The sequence below is a fragment of the Vitis vinifera genome, chromosome 7 (assembly GCF_030704535.1).
Source record: "Vitis vinifera cultivar Pinot Noir 40024 chromosome 7, ASM3070453v1".
Lineage (NCBI taxonomy): Eukaryota > Viridiplantae > Streptophyta > Magnoliopsida > Vitales > Vitaceae > Vitis > Vitis vinifera.
This window is the reverse complement of record NC_081811.1, coordinates 20209460-20227539: the sequence shown is the minus strand read 5'-3', so window position 1 is coordinate 20227539 and position 18080 is coordinate 20209460. Positions and strand designations below refer to the sequence as shown.

Below are 18080 nucleotides of genomic sequence, written 5' to 3'. Positions count from 1 at the left end.
GGATTCGTTTCTTTACCATGTTTTCTGTTGTGAGAATCATAGGTTCTATTTATGTTTTGCAGAAAAATTGATACTGACCAATTATAATTTTTTCTTGGACAAAACATATGTGCTATTAAACATATGGTTCAAATTTATTACAAAAGAAACAGTATCAAGACTGATATAGATAGGAACAACAAAGTGAAAAGGACTAAGTTTAAGTTAGGAAAGGGTTTCAGAGAAAGGACCAGGACCACAGGTCAAGTCCCATGCACAATAAGGAAACCTGGAGTAAAAACAATGGACAGGACAAATTCAAGCCATGGTCTTTAGTGATCATAAACCAAATATCAATCTAGTGCCCTATTTCACATCACTCTCTCTCTCTCTGATTGGGATTCTTCAACCATAAAGTTTTTTTTTTTTTTTTAATATCAAGTAGTTATTCTAGATGCTTATCAGCTCTCACCGATCTGGACCCACCAATTATAATTTATTTTGTTTCCTCATTACTTTCCCAATACCAAACATCACCAACATTTAACATTTGATAAAAATTAAGGCCCATTCAGTTTATCTACCAGAAATACAAAAGAGATAGAAACAAAATAAACACCAAAAATCAAGGCCATGTTTGGGATTGCTTCCTAACATAGTTTTTTTTTTTGTTGCATTTGAACTAAAATAGAGATTCATTTGAACTAAAATAGTGTATGGGTTTTCCATTTATTTTTACTTAATTTACTTTTCTATTATTTGTGCAAGCAAAGCAAGTTCATCTTGATAAAAATCCGAGTGACCCTTTGGCAGCTGAACGATCTCAGGTAAGTTCACTTCTTTGTCATTCATTCATCATCTTCTTCTTAATACTCTACTCTCTTTCATTCATCCCAAAACCAAGTGGAGGACCAAGTATTCTTAAGTAATCATGCATATTTCAGACTGAATAATGAACTTAGAAAGAGTTTCATTTTGTTATCATGCTTTAAACTAGACATTTCAACTCTAGTAAGGTATGTTTTACCATAAGTGGTAACTTGTCATTAATTTAACTATCATAAATAGTCATAATCAATCTTAGATTAAGTTAATTTAACTATCACATTTCAAGACTGAATAATGACTTTACTAAATCATTCCTCTTACTTTGCTATCATGTAGACTTATAATGAAGAGTGACAAAGACTTAGAAGATGGGCTGCAACTTGTGTAGCTATGTATGCTGCATATGCGGCAATTCTTGTTTCAGTTTATCATTGCTCAAACTATTTGGAGAAATCAATCTCTAATGAAGGAGATTATGAACGACATGCTTTGATGGAAAGACTTACACTAATGGATAATGAAGATTGTTATAATCAACTACGTTTGGGAAATGATGCATTCACAAGACTAGTAAACATTCTTCGGGGAATAGGTCGTCTTAGAAATAGTGCACATAGTAATGTAGAAGAACAAGTTGCCAAATTCCTTCACATTGTTGGTCATAATTTAAGGAATAGAACTATGAAATTTTATTTCAAGCGTTCTAGTGAAACTATTAGTCGTCACTTTCATCAAGTTCTTAGAGCTATAATATCTTTAGATGATGTCTTCTTAAAGCAGTCTGATGGATTAAAGTGCCCTTAAGAAATCAAGGACAATACCAAATTTTGGCCCTACTTTAAGGTAAACTTACTTATCTAATAAACATCATTAGAATATTATTTATATTTCAAAATAAACTAATAATTTTGTTTCTTTATAGGATTGCATAAGGGCGATTGATGCGTCACATTTTCGTGTAAAAGTGTCAAATGATGTTGTACAAAGGTATCGAGGGCGAAAGTACTATCCAACACAAAATGTTTTAGCAGCATGTTCCTTTGACTTGAAGTTCACATATGTTTTACCTGGTTGGGAAGGATTTGCGTTAGACTCGAGAATCCTAGATAATGCATTAATGAGAGATTTTGATAAATTGATTGTTCCACAAGGTGATTATTGGTGATCAGATAATAATTTATTAGCTCAAGTGACTATTACTAATAACAAATATCCTTTGTCTATGCTTCTTAGGTAAATATTATTTGGCTGATGCTGGTTTTCAACTAAAAACTGGATTTCTTACCCCATATAGAAGCACTTGTTACCATTTAAAAGAGTATAGTGTTCATCAACCAGAAAATGCTAGAGAGGTTTTCAACCTTTGACACTCATCCTTGAGAAATGCAATTGAAAGGGCATTTGGTGTTTTGAGGAAAAGGTTTCCAATAATAGCTAGTGGGACGAAGCCACATTACCTTGTTGACACACAATATGATATTATACTAGCATGTTGTATCCTCCATAACTATCTCATGGGTGTTGATCCAAATGAAAGATTAATAGCAGAGGTCGATAGAGAGCTTTTTAGCAAAGAAGCAGAGTTTGAATCAATGGTCTTGAGTTTAGCTGAAAAATGCAAGGAAGGAGAAATCTTAAGAGAGAAAATAACCATGGATATGTGGAAAGATTACAATAGAAACCGTTGATGAGTCCTTCTATTTTATGGTTCTTTACTTGTATAGTTTTTTGTGTTTCATATTAAGTACGATGATTGTATTTAGAACTATAACTCCTCTAGTTAAAATCACACTTTGAATGAGTTACAATGAAGTTATTATTATATCTCCTCCTCTTGACTTTTCATTTTAAACATATATATATATGTATTATTATTTTAGATGGAACATAATGAAGGCTTTGAAGTACACAAAAGTGTAAGTGAAAAAAGAAACTTGACTTGGATTGATGAAATGGACAACTTTTTGGTTGATCGATTAATGGAACAAATGCATAAAGGGCAAAAGATAAGAGGAGTCTTCGCCAAGACAGCTTATGCAATGGTTGCGCGAGAAATTAGGGAAAATTTTGAATTGAGTTGTAACTCTGAGCACATAAAAAATAGAATGAAAACTTTTTAAAAAAACTTTTATGCTGCTCAAGAAGTTTTACAAATGGTAGTGGATTTGGTTTCGATGAATCAACTCAAATGATCGAAGCTACCACGGAACTATGGACTACTTACACTAAGGTGAGTTAATTATTATTTTTGAGTTATTAGAAATAAAAATTTTGCATGTAATGTAGAGTTATAAATTTCTAATAGACATTATCACAATTGAACTCGAGTTTTGTTAATATTTGTTTTTTCTGATGTTAAAAGGCATACCCAGGAGCATCTCAGCTCAGACACAAACCTATTAGAAATTATGATAAGTTTGATTACTACCAAAAAGTGCTATTTTGTAGACCTAATTATAATGGTTTTAAGCACCTTTGAGTAGTAATCATATTCATTTAACCCAATTAATTCATTAAGGTCCTTAGTAATTGGTTTTAACCATTTTGTGGCAAGTTTACATGTTTTTATCAGCTTATGAATCAATTCAAGCATGCCAAATGATGGAGGAGCTACTTGGACAAGTTATGGCAAAGCTTTTGGAAGCTCAAATTCATGAAGAAACCAAGATTTGGAGCCTCATAGTCCTTTGCCAAAGTCGTTCAAAGTATGCAAGGAAAGAGCATTGGAGAAAGGAAAAACAGAGTGAAGAAAACAGAGGACAGCAGCCGCAGTCTTCTTACGCACTTTTGGAGCACTTCCCGAAGTCCATTTTCTACATGCTATATACCATTTCAAAGCTCAGGAAGTCAAGAATCCAATGCTTCAAACCGTGTATGATTTGGAGCTGAAATGAGGAAGTTACAGCCTTTGGAAGATGACTGCTCCAAGCTGAAGGAAGGATTCAGCAAAGTGTTGCGAAATTAGCCTTTTATTGCGAGAATTTCGCAGCCTTTTTGCACAGTGCTTTGGATTTCCCCTGAAGTTTCATGCCGTGATGGAAACCAAACACCACAAGATGAAAGCCAACTTCGCAGCGGTGTGAGTTCAGCTTGTTGATGCGAAAATATTTCGCAGCCTTCTTGAGTGCCTGCGAAATCTCGCAGACACCATTTTCTCTTGCGAAATGGTTCCTGAAGCTTCCCGATATTTGCCACCGACTCTTTTAGATCTTTTCTTCAGATATTTTTGTATAATTTCCATTTTCTCCTTGTATTTAGCCACTCATGTAATTCCTTAGCTAGGAAGTATCCAAGGAAGGGTAAATTACCTTCCTATATAAACTCTCTTGCACCCACTGTAAAAGGGGGATGTGAGATATCATGTAATCCCATATATAGAATCAACGAACAGAGCACTTGCTCTGTTTTTCATATATATTCTTGTCTTCTCCTTCATTTTCATTTTCTAGCCAACCAAACTCTGAGGATTTTTCCACAGAGGATGAGAGGCTAAGCTTTTTGTCTCTTGGAGTGAGGAAAGCCGGGTAAGTTTCCACATGCATAATTGGGAAGTTTTGTTGTTTTAGTTTTTAATGAAGAGAAAGTGTAACCCGTTAATGGTTTTTATCTTTTTAGTTAACTTAAAACGCCTTTAAATCACCTGGGCCAACACTTGTAAGGCAAGTGATCTCCGTCCATGGAGATTCACTAGTTTATCTCTTGCGAGCCTTTAGGAGGTGACTTCAAGGTAGGATTTTCTAGAATAGCCAACACTTGGTAAGCTTTTGGACTCCAAGGAGACATCCATTAGTTATCTCTTGCGAGCTTTTGACGGGTAATCCAAGGTTAAAGATCACCTTGAATGGTAAGTGCTAGTGAGAGGCATGAACCATTGCAAGTTGCATCAGTGAGAGGGATTTAGTGTTTGAACCCATTAATGGGAAGCATTTGTACAACACCGGTTGGAGAAGGAACTATATGTTAATTCTCTAATGCGAGGAAAAGAAACAAGTGACCGGAACTCTCTTTTTTGTATGAGGAACCTGAGCCTAGTGATCTGAACTCCAAGAAACATTTTTCTTTGTAAGTAAAATCAGTTACTATTTTTGGTTAGTTTAAATCTAAACCTTTTTCATTCAAACATCTTTATGTTTTCTTTTAAAGCTAACCTTGAAATGAAAAGGCACCAATTCAGCTTTGAATTAATATCATTTGCAAAGTGAAAACCTATCCCAGTGAACGATCCTTGAGCCACTATGCTATAGTAGCTTTGTCTTTGCTACCCTAGTATATGGTGTAATAGGTTATAAATTTTGTTGATTACTCCCTCAATCAAGGAGCACCAGCTGGACACGAATCAGCTGAGACACCAATTGGGCACGAATCAAATGGCGCCGTTGCCGGGGATCGAACCCCGAATCAGATGGTGCCATTGCCACTTCCGCTGCTAGGGACGAATCAAAGTTGTCCATTCTTCTTGGAAAAGATCGAGCAACAGGAAGTCTTGTTGCAGGGGCAAAAGAAAGACAACTTCGTTGGGCCTAGGAACAAAATTTGGATGATACAATTCCATTAGGATCATCACAACATGGGATTAGAGATGAAACATTTGCTTATGTTGAAAATGAAGCAACAACTGAAACATTTTTCTCATCTGCAGATGCATCTGTTTCTGCACCAAAGTCAAACAAAGAAACAAAAAAGCGAAAAGTAAAATATGCTGACATTGTAAGTGAAGAATTAAGGTCAATCTGCTGATGCATCTGTTTCTACACCAAAGTCAAACAAAGAAACAAAAAAGCGAAAAGTAAAATATGTTGACATTGTAAGTGAAGAATTAAGGTCAATTAGAGTTGGAATGGATGCAGTTGTTGCGGCTCTTGATAGAAGCAACCTTCAAAATTATACAGAAGAGCAATTGTTTGAAGAGATTGCTAAGATTGGAGGCATGAGTGATGTATCTCATATGAAAGCATATCAAGCTCTTACCGGTGATGTGAGTGCAGCTCGAGCCTGCCTTGCTTGTCCAATTGATAGGCATAAGCTTTGGATGTCAGTTAAATTTGGACTTACTTTTTTTGATGCCTAATTTGATATGGAGATTATTTTTATTTTTAGTTTTACTTTTGTTTTGGGGTTATACGTGAAGTTTTGATATCAAAACTCATGGATGATAGTTGACTATTAGAAATTGATCTATTATATTTTTAGACTTATGAAGACTTTTTTTATTCATCTATCTTTTTAGCATGTTATTCAATTATTCCTTTGTTTGGTTAGCTGAAAAATGGAGGAAATTATGTTTTTTTCGGTTTAGACCAGCTTGTTGTTTCTTGGGTTTTCGATAATTTACAAATTGAATTTCAAATTCTAGACTTCTTCTTTCATTGAATTATCTGATTATCTACGTTTTTGCTGCTACTGAATAGAGCACATAGTTCAATTTGATTGTCTCAGGTGCTTAAGGTGATATGTTTTGTATAGATAGCATCATGGGGTTGTGGAGTGGCACTCTGTATAGTTGGCTAATTTCAGTGGTTGGTTACTATTAGAAGTTGTGTAAACCAACTTAAGGATAATAAAATCTACAGCTACTTTTACCTTAGTTTTGATACCCGTTTTGGTTTTGGTTTGAGAATTGAGAACTTTTTTCTAGGGGTGGTTTAGAAGCAGCTGGTTGAGATTCTGATGGTCCTGCTAATCTAGAATTATCACTTGCCAACTCTAATTGCTGTTGATGTTGTTGAAACTGCAGATGCTTTTGATCAAAAGCTAGGTGATCAGACGTTGACTTTATACTGATAGGAGATTCCGGTTCCAACTGGGCCTCAGCTCTACTTGAAATAGTGTTCACTGCTGATCCTGAGTCAGTGCTTTCTCCTCCTGACTTTGAACTTCCCTGAGTTGAAAACGGAAACAAAAGCCAACCAAAATTTTCAAATGGGTATTCAAAAACACCTTAAGAATAGCCTCACTTTTCAAGTGGGGTATGTCCCCAAGGATCATCTAAAAGATCATCAAAAGAGAGAATGATGCCTTTTGAAATGGGTATTGAAGAAACTGTGATAAAAAGTAGTATATTTTATATAGTAGTTTTTTATTTTTAAATTTAGATTTAGAAAATCCTTTTTAATTTTTAATTTTATATTTTATATAGTAGTTTTTTATTTTTACATTATATGAACATATTTTATTTCTAAATTTTGATTTTGAAAATCCTTTTGAATTTTTTAAAAGCTTTTTATTAGCTATAAATGTTCCCTTGAAATAAAAAATAGTTATTACTCGTATATTTTATTTGTATTACATGAGGAAAATTTTATACATAAATCTTATAATTATTAATAAAAAAAAATAATAGCAGAGACTTTTTATGAGCAATGTTTTATGTCGAAAAATTCACGTTTTTCAACAGTTTTTTTTATTGGATTAATTTATTTTATTATTCAACAAATTGATAACCATTTAAGATAAATTGTTGATTTTATTTTCTTTCCATTTTTCCTTACTTTTTTTTGTGGTTAACCAAACAAAAGAAAATGAATTCTTTTTTTTTTTCCCTTGAATTTTCCCTGGATAACCAAACAAGTGAAAAAAATTATATTCATTTCCTTACCTTTTTCTTTCCTTCCATTTTTCCTCCCAATATTCTTTCTCTCGCATTTTCCAGGAACCAAACAGAGCTTGAATCATTAGATGGATTTCCATCTTCCAAGAGCTTTGCCACAGGAGTACATAGTTCCATCAATATAGGTGGTTTTGTGTCTGATTTATCTTATGATGATGATGATTATATTGATATTTATTCTGGTGATTTTATGGATGATGATGAGTATGCAATGTTGCAAGCCCATTTTGATAACGTGGATATTCCTTCTGGCGTAGAGGCGCCTATTCCTTGGTTGCCAGTTTCTGTCCGAAGTAAGAAGTCATCATCTACTGCAAATACTTCATCCTAGTTATATCCAGAAGCTGGCCAAACTAAAAAGAAGCCAAATCCTTTTGCTACCTCAACTTATTCAAGTTCACAAACCCAAATGGGTACTGCAAATCATTCTACTGGGTTAGAACAGTCTATAACTTTGTAGTTTTTGGGACCTACACAAAGAAAAAAAGATGCCAACTTATGCAAATGGTTCTCATAATTCTAAAACTCAGTTGGATAACTTGGATGCAACGAATTTCCTTCTTGAATGGGCAACATGAGGATCTCCTTCTCTTGTCGGTGTTGGTATAAAGAAGCCAACCGCCACGTTCACAAAGATCCATACACGCACGTACATGGAGGGCGATGAGAGTAATGGCGATGGAATGTGAACTGTCTGGATGTTGAGGAAACACTCCCGACACTTGATAATCTTTCTCCAGGATTATCGATTCTGTTGGGAAGTGCATCTTCATTCATGACAGAAGCAGGAAGAAGGAATGACCCATGATCATCAAGGCATTCTGGAAAAGACCATCAATCGGATCCCTCATTTGCAGACAACGCACTAACCTCAGCTTCACTTCCACCAATGGCAAACGTCTCCATCAGCTTAACACATGCATCGTGTTGTCTGCACACCACACCAGTCCCGTCTACCACAATATCTGCATATCCTGTTGGACAAAAACAAGCTAAAACAATAGCAAGAAAAAAAATAGAGCTCTTTAGCTCTAAAAAACAGAGCTTCACCAGACTAAAGAAAATGCTTCTGGATATTTTATTGCAGTCATTAATTCCACTACAGCAAACATGTCTATTTATAAAAAAAACAAAGAGGACACAATCTGCCTCACTACACCACTAACACTTGACCCACTACACCCACTAACTCGATTTTAGCAACAAGCTCCTTATTTGACTAACTCAACCATAAGAATAGGAATATGCCAACAACCACTTTGAATCAGTCTTCAACACTCCCCCTTGATTCAAAGTTGCAAACTCCAAGCTTGCTTTTGAAGTAGACATGCTTGTCTCTAGATAAAGCTTTTGTCAGCACATTCGCTACCTGCTCATTGGTGTTACAATACTGCAAAACAACTTTACCTTCAACCACAAGATCTCTTATGAAATGAACCCGAATATCAACATGTTTTGTCCTTCCATGGTAGGCTGGATTCTTGGTCATTGCTATGGCAGCTTTGTTGTCACAGTAAATTACAGTTGGCTCCTCATGTTCTTGATTAATATCAGCAAGAATTCGCCTCAACCACACTGCTTGGCATGCGGATGAGGTTGCAGCTGTATACTCAGCTTCAGAAGAGGACAAGGCTGTCACTGCTTGCTTCTTTGAACTCCAACAGACTGCACCTGACCCAAGAGAAAACATATAGCCTGAAGTGCTTTTTCTATCCTCTAAGCACCCTGCCCAATCACTATCAGTGTAGCCAACCAATTTGAACTCTTGAACATGACCATACCATATCCCGAAATCATATGTTCCAACAATGTATCGCAACAATCTCTTTGCAGCTCCAAGATGTTGCTTCGAAGGACAATGCATAAATCTGGAGATCACCTCAACTGGAAAAGCTATATCTGGCCGTGTATGTGTCAGATAAATGAGGCCTCGAACCAGACTTCTAAACCTCCTAGCATCAGCTCTTTCAGTGCCATCTTCAGCTTGCAACTTCTCATTTGAATTCATAGGAGTAGCTACTACTTTGCAATTTAACATATTGAACTTCTTAAGCAAATCAACAACATACTTTCTTTGTGAAACAAAGACTCCATCCTCTACTTGTTTTACCTCTAAACTAAGAAAGAAATGCAACAACCCTAGGTTTGACATCTCAAACTTCTTCTTCATACAGGCTTTAAACTCATTAATAAGAGAAGAGGATGAACCCATATAGATCATGTCATCTACATAAAGACAAATAATAAGAAGATCATTTTTACCTTGCCTTTTCAGGTAAAGATTTGGCTCACTCTTGCTCCTTTCAAAGCCATTCTCAACAAAGTAAGAATCTATCTTATTGTACCATGCTCGTGGGGCTTGTTTCAACCCATAAAGGGCCTTCTTTAGTCTATACACGTGCTCTTCTTTACCAGGAATTATGAAGCCTTCAGGCTGAGATACATACACCTCCTCTACTAGCTCTCCATTAAGAAAAGCAGACTTGACATCAAACTGATAAACACACCAATGCATATGAGCAGCTAAGGCTAATAAGGTCCTTACTATTTCAAACCGTGCAACTGGTGAGAAGGTGTCATCATAATCAACTCCATGTTGCTGTGCATAGCCCTTTGCCACTAACCGTGCCTTGTGCTTTTGTATACTACCATCTGCTAAGTACTTGGTTCTGAAAACCCATTTAACACCTATCACATTCTTGTCTTCAGGAAGCTCCACCAGTTCCCAAGTCTCATTTTTCTCAATGGCAGCTATCTCTTTTTTCATAGCACTGCACCATTCTTCCTTCTCCACTGCTTCTTCAAAGGTTGTTGGATCAGCTACAAACAAGACTTGTGTAGTCTCATAGATGTCCTTTAAAGATTTGAATTTCCTTGGAGGGGTTTCCTTTAAAGATTGTGAAGAACTGCTGCTACTCAAATTTGGGGAACTAGGTGAATGAGAGGGAGTTGGACTTGCTGGAATCTGAACAGAAGGCTGCTGATCTTCACTCTGTGCCACTTCACTTTCACTTGAAATCTCCACAAGAGCACCGTCTTCACTTACACGCCAAGTCCAGCTAGCTTTTTCATCAAACAGCACATTCCTGCTAACAATTATCTTACCACTAACAGGGTTATATAGCTTATATCCTTTTGATTGAGAGCAATAACCAATAAAGATGCACTTTACTGATTTTTCATCAAGCTTACTACGGTTATGTGAGTCAATCAACGTATAGGCAACACTACCAAAAACCTTTAAATGGCTTACCCAAGGTTTCCTCCCATACCAAGCTTCATATGGAGTTCTATTCAACACTACCTTGGTTGGAGAAATATTCAGCAAGTATACAGCTGTAGCAACTCCTTCTGCCCAAAAATGGTTTGAAAGGTTCTTGGCCTTCATCATGCTTTTAGCCATCTCAACCACCATTCTATTCTTCCTCTCAGCCACACCGTTTTGCTCTGGTGAATAAGGAGTAGTCAGCTCTCTATGCAAGCCTTCCTCTTCACAAAATACTTTAAAATCATTTGATAAGAACTCTCCACCTCTGTCAGTCCGCAACACCTTAATGCACTTGCCACTCTGCTTCTCTACAAATGCTTTGAACTTCTTGAAGGTCTCAAAAGTCTCTGCCTTTGATTGAAGAAAATACACCCAACTCATCCTGCTATGATCATCTGTAAACAACAAAAAATATCTACTGCCACCAAATGAAGCAGTTTGCATAGGACCACATAGATCAGCATGTATAATCTCAAGACAACTAGATGCTCTCCTTGACCTTCCCTTAGGGAATGGTTTCTTGCTTTGTTTCCCATAAATACAGCCCTCACACACATTCACCGAGTCAATTTTAGGTAGTCCAAACACCATTTCCTTTTTACTTAGTAACTTCAACCCTTTGACATTTAGATGACCATACCTTAAGTGCCACAGATTAGACTCACTAGTCTCTTTAACAACAAGAGCATGCTTTTCTATACTTGACACTTCAAGAGGAAACAACTTGTTTGCGGCCATACGAACATCAACTATTATTTGATCAGACTTTTTATCTTTGATCACACAAGTAGCACCATCAAACAAAATGGAGTATCCACTAACCATAAGTTGCCCCACACTTAACAAGTTTTGAATCAAACTAGGAATAAAGTACACATTGTAAAGGAGCTTTACATTACCATGACCATTGTTTACTGCCACGGTCCCCTTGCCTTCCACTTGCACTTGTTTGTCATCACCAAGTTTCACCTTCAACTTGTGTGATTCATCCAGCTTCTTAAAGAGTGACTTTATCCCTGTCATGTGGTTAGAACATCCACTATCCAAAAACCAAATATTGTTGGAAGATATTACCTCTTCATTATAGGCCATGAACAACTTGACTTGATCTTCCTCTTGCTCGACATAGTTAGCTTGTTTTTCTTGCCTTTCTTTCTTCCAACATTCAGCTTGAACATGTCCAAACCGCTTGCAGTAGTAGCACTGGATATTACTCTTGTTTCTGCTCTTCTCAGTTGACTGCCTTTGGTCACCTTGTGCATCACCTCGGCCTCTGCCACGACCAACTCTTCCATGAGCACCTCCTCTGCCACGTCCTCTACCAGTAGCTTCTCTGCCTCCATTCTTCTGATCTGATGTCTCCCCCTTCGTGTAAAATGCCTTTTCTTCATTCTTTTCCTCTGTTCTGGACAGCCTCACTTCATGAGATTGCAAGGATCCCATGAGCTCATCAAATGAATAGGTTGACAGATCCTTAGACTCCTCAATGGCTGCAACTACATGATCAAACTTAGGCGTTAAATTCCTTAACACCTTTGCTACGACAGTTTGATCAAGAATATCTTTACCATACGACATCATTTGATTAACTATAGCAGCAACTCTTGACAAAAAATCTTGCACTGACTCTCCATTTTTCATGTGCAAGGTTTCAAAGTCACGGCGCAAGGACTGGAGCTTCACCGTGATCACTTTAGAGGAACCCTGAAATGCAGTTTTCAAGGTTGTCCACGCCTCTTTTGCTGTGGTTGTTGCTGCAATCTTTGAGAAGATTGATTCATGTACAGCCTGTTGAATAAAGAACAATGCCTTGGAGTCCTTCTTCGTATTTTCTTTCAACCTAGCTTCTTCATCCGGATAAGGATAGCCATTTTCAACCAAGTCCCACAGATCTTGAGACTTGAATAAAGTCTTCATTTTGATGCTCCAAAACTCATAGCACTCACCTTTGAAAATGGGAATTGCTGGTTGAGACACACTCACCATACTGCCGTTGGTTGTTGCCATTATTCGCCCAGTTCAAAAGGAACTTGGTTGCTCTGATACAAAAAATTGTTGGACAAAAACAAGACAAAACAATAGCTAGAAAAAAAATAGAGCTCTTTAACTCTAAAAAACAGAGCTTCACCAGACCAAAGAAAATGCTTCTGGATATTTTATTGCAGTCATTAATTCCACTACAGCAAACATGTCTATTTATAAAAAAAAACAAAGAGGACACAATCTGCCCCACTACACCACTAACACTTGACCCACTACACCCACTAACTCGATTTTAGCAACAAGCTCCTTATTTGACTAATTCAACCATAAGAATAGGAATATGCCAACAGCCACTTTGAATCAGTCTTCAACATATCCATAACCACGTATGCATCAACAATAAACCTCCAATACATTATCCATGTCTCCTGCATCTTCATCTGAGTACACACAATCAACATCCATCATCAAGGAAAATCAACATGCACTACTAAGGATCATTAGCACGCAAACTGCCATCAACTCCATTGAAGAATCAATACATTCCATTGAAGAAATACACGGACCATGTCGGAAAAATGCCCAAACTTCCGCAAGGACACACCAAACACTGGACACACCAAAAAAGGAATGAATCTCCACGCATTCTCTGAGGGAATCACACGCTACTAATGGGGGACTTTTTCACATTTTTAAAAAGGAAAGACACAGTCCACTTTCCCTAATCCGAGACATGGGCTGCAATTGGTGGAGATACACCTACCATACGGTGGGGGGAGTTTTAAAAGACCCAAAAGAGGAAGTTTTTGAGGGGGATCACACAGTTCATAAAGAGACTTTTTTCTCTAACATGAGAGAGGAGGACTACCTTTGAAAGAAAGCACACACATATCCATTAGGAACTCTCCAAGGCAGCCAGACCAAAAACTGGCAGGAAGCTTTTTTTAGCAGCCTACGCATTCCATAGAGTACCACATACGACTGTCATTCATGGAAGAGTAGCACACACATCAGGCCATAATAAGATTTTTTGGAGGAGATCATTTTCTGAGGGAGAGGACACGCGCGGGAATTTTGGCAGAGAGAACACGCGGAGGAATTTTGGCAAAGAGAAGGACAGAGGAACGAGCAGAGGAGGAATTTTTGGCAGAGATCCACACACGAGCAAATTTTTTTTAAAGTACACGCACAGGAGTTTTTGAGGAGAGCAGTGGACTTCGAACAAGGATCGGGCTGCCACTTTGACGCATCAAGAGAGTATTTTTCTTTTTTTTGGGACACAAGTTAGTTTTCATTTTCGATAGAACATTTTTTTTTTAATTTAGATTTTAGTTCATTAGTTTAATTAATTCTTTGTGATAAATTCTTTTAAATCAATTTAGATTTTAGTTCATTAGTTTAATTAATTCTTTCGTACAATTTTTCATTTTTCTTAAATCAGACATCTTTTTTTTTTTGGTGATTGTAGTTCATTAGTCCCATGCTAGTTTATTTTAATCTATATGATAGTTTAAATAAAGTTTGTGTTTTTAATTCTAGCTTGTTTAGTTTTAATTTGTTTTTAGTTTAAATGTATTTGTTGATCTTAATTCTTTAGTTTAAATAATCATATCAAATAAAGTTTGTGTTTTTAATTCTAGTTAGTTTAGTTTTAATTTGTTTTTAGTTTAAATGCATTTGTTGATCTTAATTCTTTAGTTTAAATAATCATATCAAATAAAGTTTGTGTTTTTAATTCTAGTTAGTTTAATTTTAATTTGTTTTTAGTTTAAATGCATTTACTGATCTTAATTTATTAGTTTAAATAATCGTGTCAAATAAAGTTTGTGTTTTAATTCTAGTTAGTTTGGTTTTAATATGTTTTTAGTCTAAATGCATTTTTTGATTTTAATTCATTTGTTTAAATAATCTTATTAGATAGAGTTTAATTTCAATTTAGTTTAATTTTAATTTATTCTATAATTTGAATGCGGTTATTATTTTAATTCAATTGTTTGACCAAACCTCTTAGATAAATTTCATGTTTTTTTTGTTTTAATTTCGATTTTAGTTTAGTTTTAATTTATTGATTTATTTATTTGTTCTAGTTTAAATATATTTGCAATTTCAATTTGATAGTTTAGCCAATTTTATTAGATGATGTTGATGTTTTTAATTCTAATTTAATCTAGTATTAATTTTTTTTTTTAGTTTGAATGTGTTTGTGCGTTTTTTATTTTGTTAATATTGATGCTAATCCATTTATATCCAATTTTGTAGTTGATTATAATTTTAGTTAATTAATTTAGTTAATCACGTGTTATTATTTTCATGTATTAAGTATGATAATTTTAATTTTGATCCATCAATATTTAGGTATAGTGTTTTTAGAGTTTTGGTTAATTAATTTAGTCAATCACATGTTATTATTTTCATATTTTGAGTATGACATATTTTGGTATTGATCTATTAATATTTAGTTTGAATTTTCGGGAATTTTAGATAATCAATCTAGTTAATTGCATGTTATTGTTTTTCATATTTTTAAGATTGCTAAATTTTGTTTTTATTTATTTATCATATTTTGTTAGTATACTAATTTGCTTTAATTAATCCCACATTATTGTCTCCATATGTTAAGTTTGTTGGCTTTAATCCTTGATTGGTTTTTATCCTAATTCATATGTTTCTTGAAATCTAGATGTTAGCCTTGGATAATATTTTGATAGCTTGTTTGATTTGGAAATTATTAGTTTGTTGCCTTAGTGATTGTTGGTTAAATCATTTTTTTGAAGGCCACTGGAAACCCATGAAGGTTGACCCTACTCTCACCACTTTAGTCGGTTTGGTTTCTAAAACTTTTCTTTTGTGATTTTGTTTTCTTTTGGGTTGCCCATGTTTGATGCTTGAATATTGCCCTTTAAAAATTATCCTTTCATTTTTTTTTAAAACAAACATTTTCTCAAAATGTTCTTCCTTAAAGTGCATTTCGAAAATTCATTTAGAGTCCTTAGAATAAAAAATCTCACTTTCTTAAAATAATATGCAACAATGTTTTGATCGGTTCACATCCTTCAGTTTTCAATGAAAATTTCGGTTTTGAATCAAACACGAATCAAAACTTGTGGTCCCAAATAAATGGGATGATTCTAGGCTAGATTTGTGTACATTGATTGGGGAATTAGTGAAACCCCTATATAAGAAAATCTTTTCAAAACTTATTTTTGCTATCACCTTTGATACTTATTAAAATCACGTTTATCTATTTTTAGGAATTATGCACCCAATATAAGTGATAATTGATTATTTCGTATACTCTGATTGTTTTGCTATACTAATCAGATAAGCATGTTAGGGTTTCTTATTTTGTTACTTATTATCTAACCCCCGTGTCCTGAGGAAGCGTATTATGAGTTATCTATGTTATCTAGGTACGTTCCCCTATCACCTACCTTCTAAATGCTGTAAATATGATTGTCATTGTGAACTATGCCTATGTTTTATAATGCTTGGGTGTCTTGATATTTGTTACATTGTTTGATCATTTATGATAAAGTGCATGTTGGGTGGTATACTATTTAAACTAACCTTTGATGTTTTGTGATAGCGCTTAAGAAGCAGTCCAGGTATGCACCCTAAATCTTCGTTATGATTGTGATTGGTTTTCTTGTTAGGCATGTAATTTTTGAAATCACCTTGCATACTTAGATTCCTATAATTAATCAATTAATTGCTACATTTCCTTCAACTTAGTCAGTAGAGACCTTTATAGGGTTTAGAAGGGTGCTACCTTTTAGAGGTATCTTCCCAATAGGTAACCTAATCCCCAGACCAAGACTCGGGTTTTTTAAAGACATGTTTTTCCAAAAAATATGGAGTCACTTTTTTTAGGGTTTTATTTCTTGTTTTATTTTTCCTTTAAAATAAAATAAAATAAGTGGCGACTTTGACTTTTCCAAAACAATTTTTTCACAAATAAAAAACGAGTCTCGTCGATCGAGTAGGAGCGTATGTGAAAAATGTGGGTTCGCACTGTGTTTTTCACTCAGTCTTGTACAGTTAACAACATATACTACTATGTCCACCAGGGTATGCTCAAGCTTCCTCTTTCAAAGCTTAAAGTTGTGGTTCCTGGATTGTTCCCTCTTCAAGCCTGTGACCTGCCATCTTTTGTTTATCTTTACGAGTCCTACCCAGCTTTCTTCGACATGGTTGTGAATCAGTTCTCCAATATTGAGAAGGTAGACTGGGTGTTCTACAACACCTTCTACAAGTTAAAGGAAAAGGTAAGGTACTTTACCCTAAGTTGGCTCGATATACATTCTCGAGTACTTATTATCTAATAACTTAACCTTTCAGTTAGAAAAGACATAACACTATGTTAGAAAGAAAAAGTCATGCTTTAGTGGGAGCTTTTTAGGTTGAGACATTAAATGATTCATCACTTAATAGTTTCTCTTTTGGGTCAAATAAAACGTTTATCAGGGTAACAAAGTGCTCTTTTCCAAGGATAAATCCTAATTGAGTTGACCTTACAGCTAATAACTTAGAACTTGTTTGATACTAATTCTAAGGAGTTTTTTCCAATCTTTTTAGCATTTGAAAGTAATCTTTTGATAACAAATTTTAAGTGCTAAAAAAGTTACAAATACTTCCTAAAATTACTATCAAATGGATTTTTAATCTTTTGGGGCAAATTAAGCGTATGGTACTCTTTTGTTAATCTAAGTTTGTCATTGAATTCCCAAGTGGTGGATTGGATGGTGAAGATCTGTCTGCTCAGGACGATCAACCCAACCCTTCCCTCTGCTTACTTAGATAAACGGCTAGGAGATGACAAAGACTATGGCCTTAACATTCTTAAGCCAATCACTGGTGCTTGCATGGAATGGCTGGACAACAAGCCTACTGGATCTGTTGTTTACGCCTCTATGGACTCGTATTTTTCACGCGCGTCTCCACTCAATCGGCGAAACTCGCTTTTATTTGTGAAAAATTAATTTTAGAAAAGTCGGAGTTGTCACTTATTTTATTTTATTTTAAAAGGGAAAATAAAATAAGAAAGAAAACCCTAAAAAAAGTGACTCCATAGTTTTTGGAAAAGCGTATCTTTGAAAAACATAAGTCTAGGTCCGGGGATTAGGTTACCTATTGGAAAGGTATCTCTAAAAGGTAGCACCCCTTTAAGCCCTATAAAGGTCTCTACTAACTAAGTTGAGGGAAATGTGACAATTAATTGGTTAATTATAGATACCTAGGTAGGCTAGGTGATTTTGAAAAATAGCATGATAAACAAGAAAACCAATCACAAATCATAAAGAAGATTTAGGGTGTGTACTTGGACCACTTCTTAAGCGCTATCACAAAACATCAAAGGTTAGTTTAAATAGTATATCACCTAGCATGCACTTTACCATAAATAATCGAACAATGTAA

At 35.2% G+C, this 18080-nt stretch overlaps 1 protein-coding gene across 1 annotated transcript; it reads left to right on the top strand.

The window, feature by feature from the left end:
- Nucleotides 1–16663: 16663 nt before the first annotated feature.
- On the top strand, nt 16664–17644 carry LOC104877840 (UDP-glycosyltransferase 74G1). Its single transcript, XM_010647023.1, has 2 exons — nt 16664–16930; nt 17414–17644. The coding sequence occupies exons 1-2, from the start codon at nt 16664–16666 to the stop codon at nt 17642–17644; spliced, it is 498 nt and encodes a 165-aa protein (XP_010645325.1).
- Nucleotides 17645–18080: the final 436 nt, after the last annotated feature.

What these genes read in the sequence shown, in the direction of transcription:
- LOC104877840 (XM_010647023.1), top strand. Translation starts at nt 16,664, where the DNA reads ATGTGGGTTCGCACTGTGTTTTTCACTCAGTCTTGTACAGTTAACAAC. An exon ending in TCTACAAGTTAAAGGAAAAG is followed by an intron (nt 16,931 to 17,413) that starts GTAAGGTACTTT and finishes TGGATGGTGAAG; the next exon opens with ATCTGTCTGCTCAGGACGAT.